The sequence below is a fragment of the Beta vulgaris genome, chromosome 3, assembly GCF_026745355.1.
Source record: "Beta vulgaris subsp. vulgaris cultivar EL10 chromosome 3, EL10.2, whole genome shotgun sequence".
NCBI classification, from domain to species: domain Eukaryota; kingdom Viridiplantae; phylum Streptophyta; class Magnoliopsida; order Caryophyllales; family Amaranthaceae; genus Beta; species Beta vulgaris.
This window is the reverse complement of record NC_079204.1, coordinates 42,712,270-42,731,086: the sequence shown is the minus strand read 5'-3', so window position 1 is coordinate 42,731,086 and position 18,817 is coordinate 42,712,270. Positions and strand designations below refer to the sequence as shown.

General features: G+C 33.7%; 1 protein-coding gene across 2 annotated transcripts; it reads left to right on the top strand.

Annotated features, from left to right (window-relative positions):
- Nucleotides 1-12,662: 12,662 nt before the first annotated feature.
- LOC104906837 (probable folate-biopterin transporter 8, chloroplastic) lies at nucleotides 12,663-17,587 on the top strand. 2 transcript variants are annotated; one of them, XM_010695663.4, is made up of 3 exons: nucleotides 12,663-13,606; nucleotides 15,172-16,504; nucleotides 16,637-17,587. In XM_010695663.4, exons 1-2 carry the CDS (start codon nucleotides 13,045-13,047, stop codon nucleotides 16,323-16,325), a joined length of 1,716 nt encoding a protein of 571 aa, XP_010693965.2. In that variant the 5' UTR covers nucleotides 12,663-13,044; the 3' UTR covers nucleotides 16,326-16,504; nucleotides 16,637-17,587. The 2 variants fall into 2 exon arrangements, with proteins under 2 accessions (XP_010693965.2, XP_048497464.1); XM_048641507.1 differs by having other exon boundaries at nucleotides 13,395-13,606; nucleotides 15,183-16,504.
- Nucleotides 17,588-18,817: the final 1,230 nt, after the last annotated feature.

Here is an 18,817-nt window from a genome sequence, read left to right as displayed (position 1 = left end):
TCTTTTTCTTAAAAAATAGTGGGGAATGCAATTGTTATTGCTGTTTATTTTAAACGGAATTTTCTGATCAAATTTATTTTTGACTCCTTGAACTTTTTTTCTTTAACTAATTTCAATTCTCATGAGACAAGAAAGTGATTGCTAGTGGGGTTTGATGGACGGCTTAGAAGGTTCCAGGATGGCATAGTAAGTAGAAGCAAATTCTGGAAAAAGCTTGAGCCTATAATATGTATAAGGTGTGTGATCCTGGGCACACTTTCGATGTAACAGGTAGATTGTCGTGTTTGGTGATTCTAGATATGACGAACCATATTGAATTGGTCTTATTATGATGTGGTTTTCTGGGTGGATGTTGATGTATAGCTTTTCTTATGATACTAACCTTTGACTAATTATATTGATGCATACGACGATTTTAATTTTAGACTGCAGTTTTGTCTTGACTATGTTGTACTTAGTTAGCCGACATATACCTTAAGGAAATATTAAGCCCGATACTTGTGTTGTAGAAGTGGAACTACGGAAGAAAGAGCTTGGCTTAGGCTATGTTCAGTTCACGTTATTTTTGCTTATTTCAGATCTAATTAGATCAGATCAGTTCAGATCAGAAAAAATAAGTTCAGGTCAGATCAGATCAGATCAGAAAAAATAAGTTCAAATCAGATCAGATCAGAAAAAATAAGTTCAGATCAGGATCAGATCAGATCAAAAAAAATAAGTTCAGATCAGATCAGATCAGACCAGATCAGATCAGATCAGATCAGATCAGATCAGATCAGATCAGATCAGTTCAGATCAGATCATGCTTATATTTAAAAACTCATTATTACTATTAAATATCTTTCATTACATATTAGTAAAAATTATACTAATTGAATATTAATAAAATACTCATTGAGACGAATCAAACAAGACCCCACATGACTATATTTTTTTCTTATATATTGAGAAAAATCTAAAAGATTCTCTCTAATTGTGAATAGTGCCAAGATTCTAAGTGAGAAAGATAAAAAAATGCAAAGGGAGTATTATTATTTACTAGTACATTTGTTCAAAAGGATTGTTGTTGTTGTTGTTGTTGTACTTATTAATTATTAATATTGGTAATTATTATTAATCTTGTTGTTACCATTATAAATGTCATTGTTATCATTATATTAAGTTATTTTGTTGTTATTAAATAATAGAAAACTAAAAGCCACGTGTTAAGAACATAAGATTGACGCAAAAATAAGAAATATATATAATATGATAGCTCAAATCCATGACAACGAAACTACTAAGTTCGGATTACATTTCAAAATAAGCCAAGTGTGAGATACAAATCATAAATTTAGATTCGGTACACCTCTTCCTACCGAATTCCAAATCTCTCTAGCTATTTGAAGTTGCACCCTATTTATTTCTTTTATGCACAAGTCATAGTTGTTTGTATATCTTATTTTATTTTATATGAAAAAAAAGAGTTGAGTCTGCCGACTTCTCAAGTGTGAAACAGTTTTTTAAGGGAAAGTGTGAAACATTGTATACATGCTCTTATAAATTAATGACTTGAGTTATATAATTATTTTTAGTAATAATTATTATTATTATGATTATAATTATTATTATTGTTCTTATAATAATATAATAAAAATAATTATTATTATTAATAAAACTTGTGTAAAAGTTGTAATAGAAATAAAATGATAATAATAGTAATACTATAAAGAAGATCTTATAATGTATTGCATAATAATGAATTACAAAGTAATAATATAATAGTAATAATATATTTTATAAAAGATAAGATCTTGTAAATCAGATTAGTTCAAATCAGATCAGATCAGATCAGATCAGATCAGATCAGATCAGACCAGATCAGACCAGATCAGACTAGATCAGATCAGATCAGATCAGAAAAAATAAGTTCAGATCAGATCAGAAAAAATAAGTTCAGATCAGATCAGATCAAATCAGATAAGTTCAGATCAGAAAATTTCAGGTGAACTAAACATAGCCTTAGGGTGCGTTCTGTTCAACTTAAAAAATTAAGTTTCAGGTCCAATAAGTTCAGATAAGTTCAGATAAGTTCAGATAAGTTGCAATAAGGTCTAATAAGTGCAATAAGTTCCAATAAGGTCTAATAAGGTCCAATAAGTTCCAATCAGGTGCAATAAGTTCCAATCAGGTGCAATAAGTTCCAATCAGGTCTAATAAGGTCCAATAAGTTCCAATCAGGTCTAATAAGGCCCAATAAGGTCCAAATAGTCAATGTTTAATAAACATTTGTATTATTGTCCACTATTTTGTTATTCATAATTTCATATCACTATTAGCGGATTATGTTATTATTAGAATTTTAATTAAAGTACCACAATGATTATATAGTATTATACTTGTATTAGTGTTTACTATTTTATTATTTATTTGTATTATGTCTATTATTTTATTATTTATTTGTATTATGTCTATTATTTTATTATTCATATTGCTATTGGCTGATTATGTTATTATTAGAATCTTTTATTAAAGTACCACAATGTATAGTATTATACTTGTATTATTGTCTATTATTTGATTATTCATATTGCTATTGAATAATATTATAATCATGGTCAAATAATTAAGGTTAACAATAATAATAATAATAATTATAATTACAAATATTTGAGAGGTGTTGAAGCTACTATGTTAAGAAGAAAGGAGAAGAAAGGAGAAGTGATGAAAACAACACTATTAGATATATTAGTGATGAAAGTTATGTATAGGCAAATATATAAATAGTAATTTTTTTGTTAAATTAATTATCATAAGAGATAATTAATAATCATTATTTATTAGAGGACGAATTATAATAATTATTATTCCATAAAAAATTTTGAGGGGTAGTATTTACGTTAGTGGTAATATTTATGTTATTCATGGTCAATGTTTTTGTCTAATAAGGTCAAATAAGTTTCAATCAGGTTCAATAAGGTCTAATAAGTTTCAATCAGGTCCAATAAGGTCTAATAAGTTTCAATCAGGGTCAATAAGTTCCAATAAGGTCCAATAAGGTCAACCAGGTTCAATCAGGTCCAATAAGTTCCAATCAGGTTCAATCAGGTCCAATAAGTTGAATCAGGTCCAATCAGGTCCAATCAGGTTTAATAAGTTCCAATAAGTTCAGTTCAGGTTCAATAAGTTCAGTTCAGATAAGTTCCAATAAGTTCAGGTCCAATAAGTTGAATAGAACGCACCCTTAGTGGTTTAATATATTACTTCTCCCGTTTCAAAATATAAGGTATTCACACTTTATGAAAATTTGTTTTGACCACAAATATATTTTATAGTATGATAAATAAAAATTATAGAAATTATACCGTTAGATACGTCATGAAAAATACTATAATAACATTAATTTTTTAATTTTTTTATCCACATAAATTGAGAGTAATTAACGGTCAAAGTTCGACCTCTAAAGTCGTGCGTGCCTTATATTTTGAAACGGACGGAGTACTTAGAAATGTAGAATCATATAATCTTTACCTTGTTGTAAGTCATGAGATTGAGCCGAACCTTGGAGTAATAATGAGAGCAGCTCGTCTATAAAGATCTTGACATTATTGTACTTTCAAAACCTAGGTAAGGAGGAGAAAGAAATAAGAGTGAATACTCTTTATCTAAAAACAAGATAATATTTATATTTTTAAATAATTAAGTACAAATGTATATATTAATATTCATTAAGCTAATGCTAATAATAGCATGTCCTACTTTTTTTTTTTTAAGATACTCTTATATTATAAAAAAAGCTCTTCAAAAATTTTATAACCTTCGTACTTAACACTATTATACCATTATTCTTAGGGCCTATTCTCCCCACCTTATTTTTAGTTCAGTTCAGTTCAGTTCCAATAAGTTCAGTTTAGTTCAGTTCAGCTCCAATAAGTTCAGTTCAGTTCAGATCAGTTCAGTTCAGCTCCATTCTTTTATAATCATTTTGTTAAATATTATTATTATGTTGGTATAATTTATTTTACTAATTACTCTTATCATTATTATTATTATTATTATTATTATTATTATTATTATTATCATTATTATTATGATTATTATTATTATTATTATTATTTAAATATATATCATTACTATTAAGTAGTATTATTATTATTGTTGTTTCTATATATTATTTTGTTTATTATAGCTTTACTCATTATTATTACTATTATTATTAGGAGGAACATGGTTTAGGTCAAAGCACAAATAAACCCACTTTTTTAGCCCATAAACCAATCAAATCAAGACGGTTTATGATGTAATTTTCGCGGTCCGACCCAATCATTATTTTTATTACTAAATATTTTTATATTATTAAATCTACTTATTAGAATAGTAATATTAATTTACTTCTTAGATATTATTGTTATTATATATCATCATCAAGTATTAATATATTAATACAAATAATAATTATTAATTATCATTATTATCATTAATTATTATTAATAATAATTTATGATTATTAATATTATTTATTTATAACTATCATTTAAAAATATCCAAAATATTATTATTATTATTATTATTCATTATTATTACTTATCATTATAATTATTATTTAATATTATAATTATTATTGTTTAAAATATTATTTATATATTTGTAATATTCAGTTTAATTCAATTTAATTTAATTCAATTCAATTCAATTCAGTTCAGTTCAGTTCAGTTCAGTTCAGTTCAGTTCAGCTCCAGTAAGTTCAGTTCAGTTCAGTTCAGCTGTTTTATGCCGAAGAGAACAGGTCCTACACAATAACCTAAATTTCAAAAACAATATTGTATCATATTCTTTGTAAGTAATTATATATTTATATATATGTACTCTCTTAAGCCGAGTGTTATATTGATAATTAACTCATATTATAATTTACTATCTAGATTACTTAAAAGGAACTGTAAGATCATTTATCGGACACAATTCAATTCATATAACTCTGTTTTTCTAATTCTCTCAAGTGTTTAATTTAAGACTTCAAAAACACATTGGAAAATGATCCGAGGCATTGCTGAGCCAACAACTAGTTATAAACTACTCCCTCCGTTTCCTAAAGATCTTCCCTCTTTCCGTTTAAGGGTGTTTTCAAAAGATCTTCCCTCTTTTGCTTTATTCCTTATTTGGCAAAATAAATTTTCCTATTTACCCTCTCATGTCACTATCATATGGTCCACCATTACATTATTAATTCAATTTTACTCCTTTTCTCTCTCTCCTACTTAACCCTTTTATTTTTATTTATCTTAACCCCTTTCTCTATCCTACTTTACTCACACCATGCCCCACACAACTTGATTTTCCTTGGTATCTGTAGGAACAGTAAGTGGGAAAATCTTTAGGAAAAGGAGGGAGTAAAAGATAAAATTCATTTATATTTTATAAGCATCTGATGCATGAATCTTTTTTGGATTTAAAGCATATTCCTCAATTTTTTTCAATTGTATAAATTTTATTATTATGAAAGCATGTAGAAAAAGTTATACTTAATTATATTAATATTGGTTTCTTATGGAGCTTAATATTTTATTATTATAAATGTTGTTTTTTTTTTCTTACTGAACACTATATAGAATTTTCGTTCTTTTTTACTTCTACCATTCCTAGTCTTCAGGTTTGCTAATGCACAATTCTGTGTGGTAAAACATTATTATCTTTAGCTGTGTATTAGTAAAAATCTTACAGTGTTGATATTATAAAAATATACGGTGAGGAATTTAACAAGATTCACATAACTATATCTTTTGCTATGTATAGTAATATAAATTGGTCGAAAATTGAGTATTAGATACTCCATCCGTACATGAAGAATGATCTTTATACTGTAAATACACTTTAAAGGTAGTTGGGTGTACATGGTTTATTTCTTTTATTTAGGCTTTGTTCTATTCAACTTATTTTAACGTATTTTAGAAAAAATAATATCTTATACGATAGGAAAAATTGATGGGAATAAAATCCCACCTTTGTGCGGTCTTCTTAAAACAGTCCCACTTTTGAGTTAACTCAATAAAATCCCACCTTTTTGTCTTATCTTCTTAAAATGGACCTTCACATGTTGGTGACCTACAATTGCAAGTTACTCAATTATGTGACACACGTGTCTTTTTTTTTTGCCCGGTATAATAAACTGAAATCTCCTTCTTCTCCCTAATTTTCTTCAACTCTTCTTAATCTCCTTCTTCTCCCTTTTACTCTGCCCTTGAAAATTTTCCCCAAGAAATTCGTTATGGCGGGTGGTGTAATTTGAAGTTCATCTTCAAACAATTCAGTTCAAGAATTCCTAACCCAAAGATGAAGATGAAATGTCGCCATGAAGTTGAGGTTGTTAGAACGTGCAAAAAAGGTTCTAATGGTAGGAAGAAATTCCTTTGTTGCTCTTTTTAGCCAGAAAGTTTAAATTTGTTTGTTTTGGTTGAATTTGGTGCTGTAATTTTAGGTTCCTTTAATTTTATCTTTCGGGTAAATTTGGCGCTATAATTGTTTTGGTTAATTTAATCTTCATGCATTAATTTGTTTCCTTTTTAATGTAGGGGGATGGTAGTCGCTTTTTCATGCGGGAGTCCAAATTTATGAATACTAATAATCACTCTATTGAGATTGAAGATTTGCATTTCAAGCTTCTTGAAAAGGACACAATTATTACCGAGCTAGAATTTGAGAAGTAGATGTTAGGGGAGAAGTTGAAGAAACTGAAGCTACAAAAAAAGGTCATGGAAGTGGAGTTGCAGCAGTTGAAGATGGCTAGATTAGGTGGAAATGATAAGAATATTACAATGGCAATTGTTGTATCTTGGATTCTACTAGGCATCATTGTTAACATATTAAAGTAACTAGTACTAAGGTGTAGGTTAGTTATTAGTATGTGGGATATGAGTCATTGTTTATATATCCTCTAAGGTGTATTTTCATGAGAACTTGCTGTTTTGCATGATTGGTAATAATACGAGTTTTTACCCAAATCTGATTGCAACTGTCATAACTTAAAATTTGAAGCAAATCACATATGTTTGCATACATGCTAATATATATGTTGACCCAAATATTGTCTTACAAAAGTAAATTGATATTACATACTAGTCCTAAAAAATAGCTAACTCAGGAATTAGAGGGTTTGATTGAAGGTTGAGGTTGAAGTTTGACTTGCTTGTTGGTGACTAGTGTCAATGAATGAGCTTTGGCTGAGTACTCTTGACCTTGAAATTGGAACAACTTTACACAATGAGTATGATTAAACCAAAGCAACATAAAATTAAACTAAGCATGTCAGGATTGAAATTACATTTGTCATTGGAGTTCTATCATTGAACATAATCCCAAAGCCATGAGGTGCCTGTGAGGAAGACATAAACATTTTAAGTAATTGCATCAATAAGGACAACAAAAGAAAAGAATATTCTTACCCTTGCACTTGAAGATCTACCACCACTTATCTCTCTTGTGCCACTTCTTCCCCTGGATAATGTACTAGTCCCTCCTCCTCTTGTGTCACCTCTGCCACTTGAAGTGTCGGCCCCTCCTCTTCTTCCACATCTGCCCCTTGAAGTGCTAGCCCCTCCTCTTGTGCCACCTCTACCACTTAATATGTTGGCCCCTTCTCTTATGCCACCTCTTGAACCCCTTCATCCTCTAATCACCATCCCTCCTCTACTCAATCTGGTTGGTCCAGCTGTGGAGGTGTGATGTGTAGCTTCAATGGGGGTACTTGACCCTGGTTGTTGTCCATCTACCTTAGGTCTTCCCTTATGTTTTTTTTTGGGGGAGGAGGTTGAACTGTCCCAGAGTCTATGTTAGGACACCTTCTCTTATTGTGCCCCTTTCTCCCACAAGTACTGCAGGTCATCTCTTACCATGCCTTGACAAAGTCCCTGGTTTTTTAGGATCCTCATGAGGGGCTTTGATCCTATTCTTTCTTGGCCTCCCAGGCCCAAATCTGATAGGAGGTGGGTCTAAGTGAACTTCAATCCTAGGCCAATGCCTCTCACCTTCTAGAGGTAGAATTGAACCTGCATATGCTTTGCCCATGTTTCCTTTTTATAGCAAGCATCCACAAAGTCCTCAACATGCATGTGACTGAAAGAAAATGGCAGAGATGGCATGAACACCAGGGTATTTCAGTCATGTTCCATTTTCTACAGGTGCATGACGTATTCTCCAAATCAACAGCCAACCTATCCAAGTTGTGATTGATATGGAACAAGGTTGTGGATGAAGGAAGTACATCACAACTTGTAGCTTTTTCCTTCTCTTTTTCTATTTTTTTTGACTCATAGGACACATGACAGTTGTGCATTTCTCCATTTCATCCCTTTTTTTGAACCAGCATTTGCATTTACTAAGCTCTAATATCTTCAAGCATGTGAATTAAGTATTTTGTTCTAGCATTTATGATGTAATTAACCATTAAAGGTCCCAACTATGTTATTTGTGATTGAATCAGATTTAGTGCCAGGTTTCATGAAGGCCCTAGAAAACACCTTAGAGTTGTAACTCTTAAATCCTAAAGCTGCTGCCTCATCAACTTTCTCTAATTCAGCTAAGTTCTCATTGAAATTTGCCATATTATAAGAGAATGCTATGTTCCAAAACAATTTCTTAAATTCATCCCCTTTGTGATCTTTATTCCAATGAGCATAATTGTGACTTGCACAGTGCATGTGTTCAACTTGTGGTAGTACATTAGCAACATCATTTAGAATAGCCAACAATTAACATTAGATAAATGCATCTATATTAAATTAAAACATGTTAAAAAAAATTGACTAGATGTGGTAATTATGCAAATAAGGTGACCTGATCTTCATCTGATACTACTGAGTAGTCTGATTCATCTCCAAGTGTCAAACATGACTACAAAAGCTTGAAGAACCACTCCCATGAACTATTATTCTCTCCTTTCACCACAACGTAGGCAATGGGGGTACATTTGATCATTGCTATCTCTCCCCATTGCTGAGAGAAGCTGCCCACCTAGGAATGTCTTCAAGAAGCATGAATCCACATATACTATCTTCCTACAACCTTCCTTCCAACCCTTCTGAACTCCCTCAAAGCAAACCAAAAGTCTCTGGAAAATAGGAGGGAAGACATGCTAACTTGGATCAGTCACCAACTCCACAACAACACCGGCCAGGACATGAAGCCTTCAATGCCTCAATGTATCTTCACACTTTTTGGTAATGGTCCTTCATTGATCCATGAAGTAACCCGTGTGTATAATACTTCACCTTATGTGCAAAGTCCTTCTTCACAATTACCCTATAGGCCCTCCTAACAGTCTCCACAATCTCCATAGTTGGCTAGTGAGGTATGATGTTGAATACCTCCAAAAATTGCTCAGCCAGCCATGTTGATTTTAGTTGTTTGTTCCTCTCCATGTTTCTAGTGCACAGATGTTGCTCAGTGACTGACTTTAACATAAAAGTACCCCTCCTAGTGTCCCATGAAGCATAGAGACTAAAAGGACACCCCTTGATACAGCACACCCCTACTCTTTGACCCCTGTTTTTATTACTAATAGCCAATTTCAAATTTCTAGCCTACATAATAGCATACTTAGTAATAGCCTTCTTGAAATCAGCTCTAGTGGCAAATCTTTGACCAACCTTCCACTTAAACAAGGAAAAATCTTTGTTTTGGCTCACTAAAACCCTTCTCCTAGCTTTCCTAGTAGTTGGTGTATCCTCATCACCAATTTCAGGTGGAGTATGTAGGTCATTCTCTGAATCTTTATATTCATACATCACATCTCTTTCTTGGTCCTCACCTTATGCAGTAGATACACCTCCCTCTCTTTGTTTAACCCCTAGTCCGCCTTCAGCTGCATCTTTTTGAAGTTCTTGTGCAGGTTTCAATAACTTGTCATTACTCTCCTTTACCCTATTGTAAGCTGCTCTTCACTCATCATCACTGTCTTCAATATCTCCTTCAAACCCCACAAACTCACCTACAAATATTTCCTCTTGCTCATCAAAGTCACCCTCATTCTCTAACTGCTCTCCATCCTCATATTCACCATCAGCTTCACCACCATTCTCAGCTTCAATATCTCCAACAAATCCACCCTCATAATCACTGTTAGGTTCTTCTTCATAATCTGAATCACTATTCTTTTCTTCATTGTCATCCCCACCAATCAATTCTTCCCATCCTAATGGATTTTCTGGTCTAGGACCGCCTCATTCATTACCTTCGGGCACATTTTTACACCTAGCCCTAGATCTGTTACTAGCTCTGCAGGTTAATTAGTGTTGTTGGTATGTGAAGGAAATGGGGGTGGGTCAGTGTTGTTTGTTAGTGAAGGAGATGGAGGTGGATCAATGTGTTGGACTGTGAAAGAGGTGGAGGTGGGCCAGTGTTGTTGGTCTGTGAAAGAGATGGAGGAAGTTCACTGTTGTTGATCTGTGGAGGATATGGAGGTGGTTCAGTGCTGTTGGTTTAGGGTGCTGATAAAAGTGGTGGTGTGTGAGTTTTGGTTTGTGGGGGAACCTCAGGAATGATATTCTGTAAAGGGGATGATGGATTGTTAGGTGTGTTATTAGTGTTGGTAAAGGGAGGTTCTTCTAGGATAAGTGTTGAATTGAAGTCATCTTTTGGGGGTCCCACATCTGTTGACCTGGCATAATCTTTGACAGAGCAAGACTTTTCCTCCCCATGCTCAGGAAAATCTAGGGTTTTTTTTATGTTAATATCACTTCTTTCTCTACCCTTTCTGTGCCCCCTTCAGCTTTCTTCGGTGCTCTCTTTGGAGTTAACTTCTTTGCCCTCTTTAGTGAACTCACTTTAGGAATTGGTACACTCAAACTCACTTCAAGAATTGGTATGTTGTACTCAATTGCTTCAGGCAACACATCAAGCTCATCAAGCCCATGAACCACAAACATATCAAGAAATTCGTTTTTAACCAACACCCGGCCCTAGTCATCTCCCTGACCTCATTATCATCATAAACGCTATTAAACCCTTCCTCCAAAGTCTTGCCTAGAAATAAATTGTACAACTTATAAATTTTCCTACAACTCCTACACTTATTGGCTAATTCCTCAATCCACCACCAACAAAGTTCATCTGGATCTACCTCAAATGTTTTGCTCTCCCCTCTAAATACACTAACCCATTTTTCAGTGTTTTAAAGATCCCACCATGCCAAAACCGTAATGTGGCTGTCTCCATAGAACACAACCTAATTTCCAACTAGCAACCTACTCCGAACAACAACAAACAAATGAAAAAGCCAGCATCACAATCAATTTGACGTTTATGCAGAAAGCCAGCCACCTAGTAATTATTCCACATTCAAAGTACAATATAATAACATTCTAACAAAATTATACTCCCAAAATAAATCTAGCAAAATCGCAAGTTTTAGATTACCCATCAATTTAAAAAATGTAACAGCAAGATTATTAATTTGGTGCATATTTTAAAATTCAAAATTTTTTCTACACTACCTTCGAAACTAAACATCCAGAAATTTTTTGTCCACAATTCACTGAAAAATTAAAAAATTAAAGTTACGCAAAGAAGAAAGAAAGATAATTTACCTGATTTCCCCTTTCACAATGTACACGATTCGTCAAAATGCTTCCACTGAGATGGAATTGCAACATGGCTTGCACTTTTTTGTTTGTTTAAGACATCATTAGTGCAAGTTAGATGAAAAAGTAAAACCTACTAATATTTAGCAGGTTACCAATAGGTAATTGGTTAACGGGGACCATTTTAAGAATATAAGACAAAAAGGTGGGATTTTATTGAGTTAACTCAAAAGTGGGACTGTTTTAAGAAGACCGCCCAAAGGTGGGATTATTCCCATTAATTTTTGAGATAAGATAAGATAATATAAGATAAGATAAGATGAGATAAGATATAATAAGAGGTTAGACAAACACAATAAATTATATTAAAAGACAAGATAAGATAAGATAAGATAGTATAAGATCAGATAAGATTTTATAAAATAAGATAAGATAAGATAAGATAAGTTGAATCAAACGGACCCTTAAGGAGAAGAAAGATTGTGGTATATCCTAAAGATAACTTATAACTTTGAGATAATCCACCTAAAGTTTTATTTTCTTAAAAAGTCATGTTATTAATATCTGCATCAAAATCATACTACATGTATTTAGGCTTATTTAATTATAGGCAACCCTCTAGTCTTCTATCCCTTACCACAAACACAACCTAAATAATAAAAAGATTTGAACATATTCAAATAAAACAAGATTCAAATTTACTTTAATTTCTATGTAAAAACAAAATTAACACTTAAATTATGAGAGAGAGAGGGAGTATAATAAAACAAGATTCTACTTTCCCTTAATTCGCGTGTCAAAACAGAATCAAGACATTCTCTGCACATGTCATTTTTTAATATTTCCGTGTTTAGTATTTTTGTAACGCCCTGACTCCGGGATATTACAATTTTTATTTTTAGCTTTTTATATACATTTTCTGGCTTCGTACATATATCATTTTTTTAATACTTTTTTGAATATAATTAGCATGTTAATCTTCCCTTAAAAAAAAAAAAAACATGTTAATCTATTCATGGTAAACACTTGTGAAATCTTCACACATTCCTAATACTTCAATTAGGGATTAATTTAAGGAGAGTGTGAACCTCGGAATCATAGTAAATGCAAGTTTCCAGAATTCTTGGCATTTTGTTTCTTTAATGAACAGACAAAAAGAGGTTAACATCTGGAAAACAGATCTTTTACAAAATTTAAAAATCCTGCAAATTTCTTAAATTCTCTTCTCCCTCCTTCCAAGTCGGCAACTTTTAAATGACTCATGTTCAAGATTTGTGTTTGCTAATTGCACAAAAATCCCTTCCCTACACTACACTCTTCTAGATCAATGGCTCAAATATTTATCCTCTCTTCTTCTTCATAATTGTTGTTAAGAAATCAAGAATTATTTTAAACAGGGCATCATCTTCTTCGTCTTCTTTTCTCTTATTATCTTCACTCAAATTTATTCCATTTCTTTGTCAATTAGGCTGACATTTTAAAAAAAGAAACCATGGGTTCATTGCTAATTTCTGATGGATTAATTTTCAACCCATTAATCAAAACAATCCCATTTGCAGCAATTCCAAAATCTTCCTCAATTTCTTTTAAAAAACCCATTTTCTTTTGTCTTAAATCACAAAACTCAAAATCTTCTAGTCCCTCTGATTATATTAACAAATTCTTGAAACCCAATTCAGAAAACTATCTGAACTCCATTGTTTTAGCTCCAAAAGCTGTGCCTTACATGGAGGAGAGAAAAAGTAGGAGAGAGAAAAGAGGTGATGAGTTGGTTCTTGATGAGCAAGAACAGATGATTGGTTGGGGTAATAGATTGGGTAGTAAGCAAATGTTTGTTTTGTGTGGGTTGAGTTATTGGGTTCAAGGATTTAGGTGTTTTCCATGGTTAGCTCTTAATTTTCACATGGCCCACAATCTTAATTTTAACCCTTCAACTTTGCAGATGGTGCAAAATTTTGGTCTTCTACCTATGGTGGCTAAACCCTTTTATGGGATTTTATCTGATGCTCTTAATATTGGTGGTGCTCATAGAATTCCTTATGTTTGTATTGGAGGTTAGTTTCTTATTTCACTCTCACTTTAATGCATATAATTTTTGGTGTCTTGTTTGTTTATAATCTGGTGGTTTGTGTTCTGGTACTATCTCTACGGCCTTCTGTTTGCATGTAGTAATTAGATGCTTATGTTTCGAGCAATGCTCGAAACTTGAGGTAATGGCCGAGTTTGATGCTTGGACATTTATCTCTGCTGGAAAGATAGGGTGAAACTTTTATGTAATGTGTCTGAAATGAAATTGGATGGCGCAGGACACTCAAAATTCTCATGTTGTTTTTTTGCTTCACTGCTGTAGACCTGTAATGCTGTTTTCTTATTGATTTTGATTGATGGTAGTGCATTACATGTATAGGTCACTATGATTTGTGACTCTGAAAGAGACCAAAATTATGGAAGTAACACAGTGAAAATAAAATAAAGGGAGCTATACTTACTGGTCTATCAAATGTGGGCTGGTTCTGTTTAAAGCTGGTGTTTGCTATCAGAAACTGATGAATATTGAAACATGTTCCGAGTTCTCTTTTGTATATACAATTCAAATAACACTTAAGTTTTTGTATTAAACCATGTCAACTTTTGCCATTAATTGTTACTACCATGTCTACCAATTTACGTCAGAGTGTGAACTGTCATCGAGTTAAAGAAGAAGTAATAAAATCTACATTGGACAGGAAATACATAAATAAGTTATACAAATACTAGAAGAGTTATAGAATTACAAAAATGTAAATGTCAAAGAAACAAAGGTCAGACTGGTTCAGCCGCCATTTAGTTGAAGAACAATTTATGGAGAGTTACTTTAGGCAGGTAAAAAGTTAAATAAGTTATACAAATTCTATAAGAGTTACAGAATTAGAAAAATGTAAAAGTTAAGAGATGAAGGTTAGAAGTTGCGGTATGACAAAATGTTTGATTAAATGAGCATGAAGCAGGTAACATCATGATTCTGATGGACTAAGGTGTTATTTTTGGCTCTTCTAAGCTGTAAGAACATAGAACTGCGAAAGTTGCTTGCTTGCTACAATAAGAATTGATTTGAGCAAGAGAGGGGTTATGAAATGGGAAAAAAGATGGAAGTATGAAAGTTGTGGTTTTTGGTTTCTTGTAAGGGCATATAGGCTACTTGACGACTAAAATAATGTAGGACATCGATTGTGTAGAGTTAGAGATTTTGGAACGAAGAACATGAAAAAACTGAATTAGCCTAGTTTGCACTTTGCAGGGTTGAAGCCCGTCCCTCCGAAAAAAATGAAGAAAGAAAAAAGAGGACACGAGGAGGTCTTGAATTTAGTACCATCAGCCTGCACCTAAATTTATAATAGTTGATTATGCTTACTCCGTAGCTCAGTCTTTTCATGTTTGGCTGTTGAAGTTTGCCCACAATTTAGTTGCATTTTCCTGGAAGATTTTGTGGAGAGTGATTAATATGTTATCGTCATCTGTTGGTGACTTAAAGCTGAATTTTACTCTAATACTGCATGCTTCTGTAAGGTGGTGCATTTTTTTTTCATCATTGAGGCTAGGTCTTATTAGTGATGCTCATAACTATGATTATGCTGTCTAGTTCTTTTGCAGGTGTTGTCATGGGGACCTTTATCTTTAATCCCAATTGTGAGTGAAGCCCTTTCTACTCTTATGGCATGCGTTCTTCTCAGTAATCTTGGGGCAGCTGTGACGGAAGTTGCACAAGATGCTATTGTTGCAGAATATGGACAGAAGCACAGAATTATTGGGCTACAATCCTATGCATTCATGGCAATAGCAGTTGCTGGAATTTTAGGAAACTCATTGGGTGGTATACTATTATCAAAAGCACATCCAAGGACACTGTTATTTATTTTTACCCTCCTGCTTTCTGCACAACTTTCGATTTCCTTTATGACAAAGGAAGAGTCCCTCGGTTTATCGAAACCTTCAAGTCCTGTTGTTGAACAAGGTTCAGTCTTCAGCAGTATTAAGAGACAGTTCTCCAACCTTTTTGTTGCCTTGAGTGGGGATAAGATATCTCTCCCTCTAATATGGGCTGTAGCTTCTATTGCTGTGGTGCCAATGCTCACAGGATCTATCTTTTGCTATCAAACACAATCTCTTAATCTTGATCCTTCAACCATCGGAATGTCCAAGGTAATTGGGCAAATGCTGCTCTTATCATTAACTGTGCTCTATGATCGGTTTTGGAGAAGTATTCCCATGAGGAAGTTGATCAGCATAGTGCAAAGCTTATATGCTTTCTCTCTCCTCCTTGACCTTGTTCTTGTCCAACAAATCAACCTGAAGCTAGGAATACCAAACAATGTCTATGCTTTGTGCTTTTCAGGATTGGCTGAGACCATTGCTGTTTTTAAGACCGTACCATTCTTTGTTCTCATTGGGAGCTTGTGTCCACCAGGATGTGAGGCCTCAGTGACGGCCTTCCTCGCCTCAGCGTTGACGTTGTCATCAATTGTTAGTGGTTTCTTTGGAATTGGATTTGCTTCTGTACTTGGTATAACTACACACAACTACTCTAGCCTCTCTATTGGAATTATGCTGCAATTTTTTGCTGCTTTGCTGCCTTTAATATGGGTCAAGAACCTGCCATGTTCACAACCTGCATTTGAAAAGGAAAGGAAGAAAGGGAGGAGTAAGAGGAGTCGAAGAACCCGCAGAGTTGGAAGAGTGCCGCTTAACTCGGTCTTTTCCTATCGACAAGAAAGAGAATCAGAGACACAAAGATGACCACATTAAATGTTCTGTTATATAAATACGGGAAGAAAGCAGAATGTTGTACTGGATACATTTTGTCTTGTGCTTTGGTTCTGATGAGGTAATGATTCGGCTCAAGTACATTGGGATTGCTCAAAAGCCTCCTAAAATCTATACTCCTGGTGATTTGCTTTTGGGCGTCAAGCAGAAAGGTAAATTATTCTGATTTATCATTGCTGTTTGAGATTCAGTTAATTCTTCATTTAATAAGCTTTTTGTGCTATAGCCTATAGGATTCTTTACTCTTATAAATTATAATGCCAGATTTTCTTCTCTTTGTTTAGCTGTGACTTTCGGAGTGCTCAGGATGCGGCTCTTCCCAGCGAAGGAATTATACAATTGTTCTGGAAGACAGTGTCATTGCTCGAGGATCATCTATGGCTGGGTAATCGAATGCTGTGTGTTGGGTCCTTCAGTTCCTCCATTGTTTTTATGCATATCTATGAAGATCTACTGGACTACTGCATCAATTTGAACAAGGACCATATGTGTCAACTAGTCATATCGGTCATCTGTTTATCCTCACGAGTAAAAATTGTGACAGATGACAAGGATTTTGATGCTGGCAATCGATGATGCCTTTCTTCTCTTCCTTGTATCCATCCCGATAGGTTTTCCAAGTCCTAAAATCTCTTATAAATCCTCCATTGAAAAAAGAATCACCCCCGGATAACTAGTTTTATCTTTGAACAAGTAACACACAAAGCAAAAAGTTGCATCTTTATCAACACTATATTCAAGCCAATCATACTTGTCAAACCAAGAAACACTAAAACGACGCATACCTCCTATTTCCCTTTGAGGAAAATCATGTGTCCTTGGTCGACAAGGCTTTTTAGTAATGTATCCTCTTGTCACGGCATCTTGATCATTAGGAGGATATGATGTAATTGGCCTCCTAGTTTTCGGATCATGTGGTAGGAGATCAAGATCATACATAACACTTGAAGCATTAGTTCTAAAACTACTTTGAGGAGTAGTTTCGAGCGGTGAAAAATTAGGCAACTCATCCTCATTTTCTTCTTGAATTGGAGGAGCTTTATGATTAGTTTCTTCAAGTATTGGAACCTCACGATTACATTCTTCAATTAGAGGCTCCTTTGATGTTGGAGAAGATGAAATGATTTTCCTCCACTTCTCCTCCAAAAAGATTCTAAACTTTTGTTTTTCGTCTTCCAAATCTAGTATAAGTAAACATATTATTAGATATTAATACCAAAGTTCCTTGTTTCAAATTACATTTCACAACATTTAATTCCATATTCAACTAATTTCAATTCACAACCTCTATTCAATTTTACAATCTCTAATTTCTTAAGTAATCTCAATTTCAATTCAAGTAATGTTTCAATTCAAGTAATTTCAATTGAATTGTTCAAGTAATTAGTAATCTCTAATTTCAATTCAACATTTAAATCTCTAAGTTCAATTCAAGTAATCTTAATTTCATAATTCACAATTGCACGACATTTAAATTTCATTTTCATAATTTTTTATTTCAATTTAAAATATTAATTCTGAATTCATATCAAAATGAGAAATCTATCATTTATAAATTAGCAGAAATTATAAAAAAAAAAAAATAAAAAAGAAAGTGGTGACGGCTTACAGTTACTGAGTTCTGCTTGACTGCTTCTTAATGTCGGCAGTGGCGTCTCGTGGGCTCGTGGCGACAAGAAAAACTCTGGCAAAGGGCAAAGTGGCGACAACTACAACGTCTACAAGTTGAAGTCGGCGTTGCAAAATGGCGACAACAACGTCTACAAGTATGGGCTTCGGCTCACCGGCTGCAAAGTGTGAAAGTGGCTCACCGGCACTCCGGCGGGCGAAAAACAAAGAAAGAGAGAGAAAAGAAAAAAGAACCGTTACAGAGGAGAGAGAAAGAAGGGGAGTAGCATTAGGGAATAGTAGACGTTGCCAACAGTGCGGGCCAATCCAGCCCATCCAGTCCAGCCCACCTCGTGGTTCGTGTGGGCCGGGTTTGCAAAAAGCCTGGTCTAGCCCAGCTCGAACCGTGAAATTGGTGGGTGGGCCGTGGGCCATATTTCTTGAGCCCAGCCCACTAAAGGCCACTACTAAAACCTCCCAGCTCGGATCATAAAACCGGTCCAACCCGACCCATGAACAAGACCAGCCCAATCCAAGTAAATATTGAACCAAATTGTGTATATTTTAATCAAATTGTATATATTTTAATCAAATTGCATATATTATAATTCAATCAAATTTAAAAATAATGAAATTACTCATTAATATTTATATTTGTATATATTTTTAATTCATTTTAAAAATTTATGTAACAATAATGAATAATTTCAATGATTAAATAATTTTGAAAAAAAAATTCTCATGCCGACCCGTCAGCTCGGTCCAGACCACCAGACCCACGAACCGTGAAAACCGGTAACAGACCGGTGTGGGTCAAGATTTTTCAGCCCGTGGACCAACCCGCCCAATCCATGAAT

Bases quoted from the DNA above. Each gene is read 5' to 3' on its own strand.
- LOC104906837 (XM_010695663.4), top strand. From the start codon at position 13,045: ATGGGTTCATTGCTAATTTCTGATGGATTAATTTTCAACCCATTAATC. The intron at 13,607-15,171 runs GTTAGTTTCTTA...TATGCTGTCTAG, and splicing joins TCCTTATGTTTGTATTGGAG to TTCTTTTGCAGGTGTTGTCA.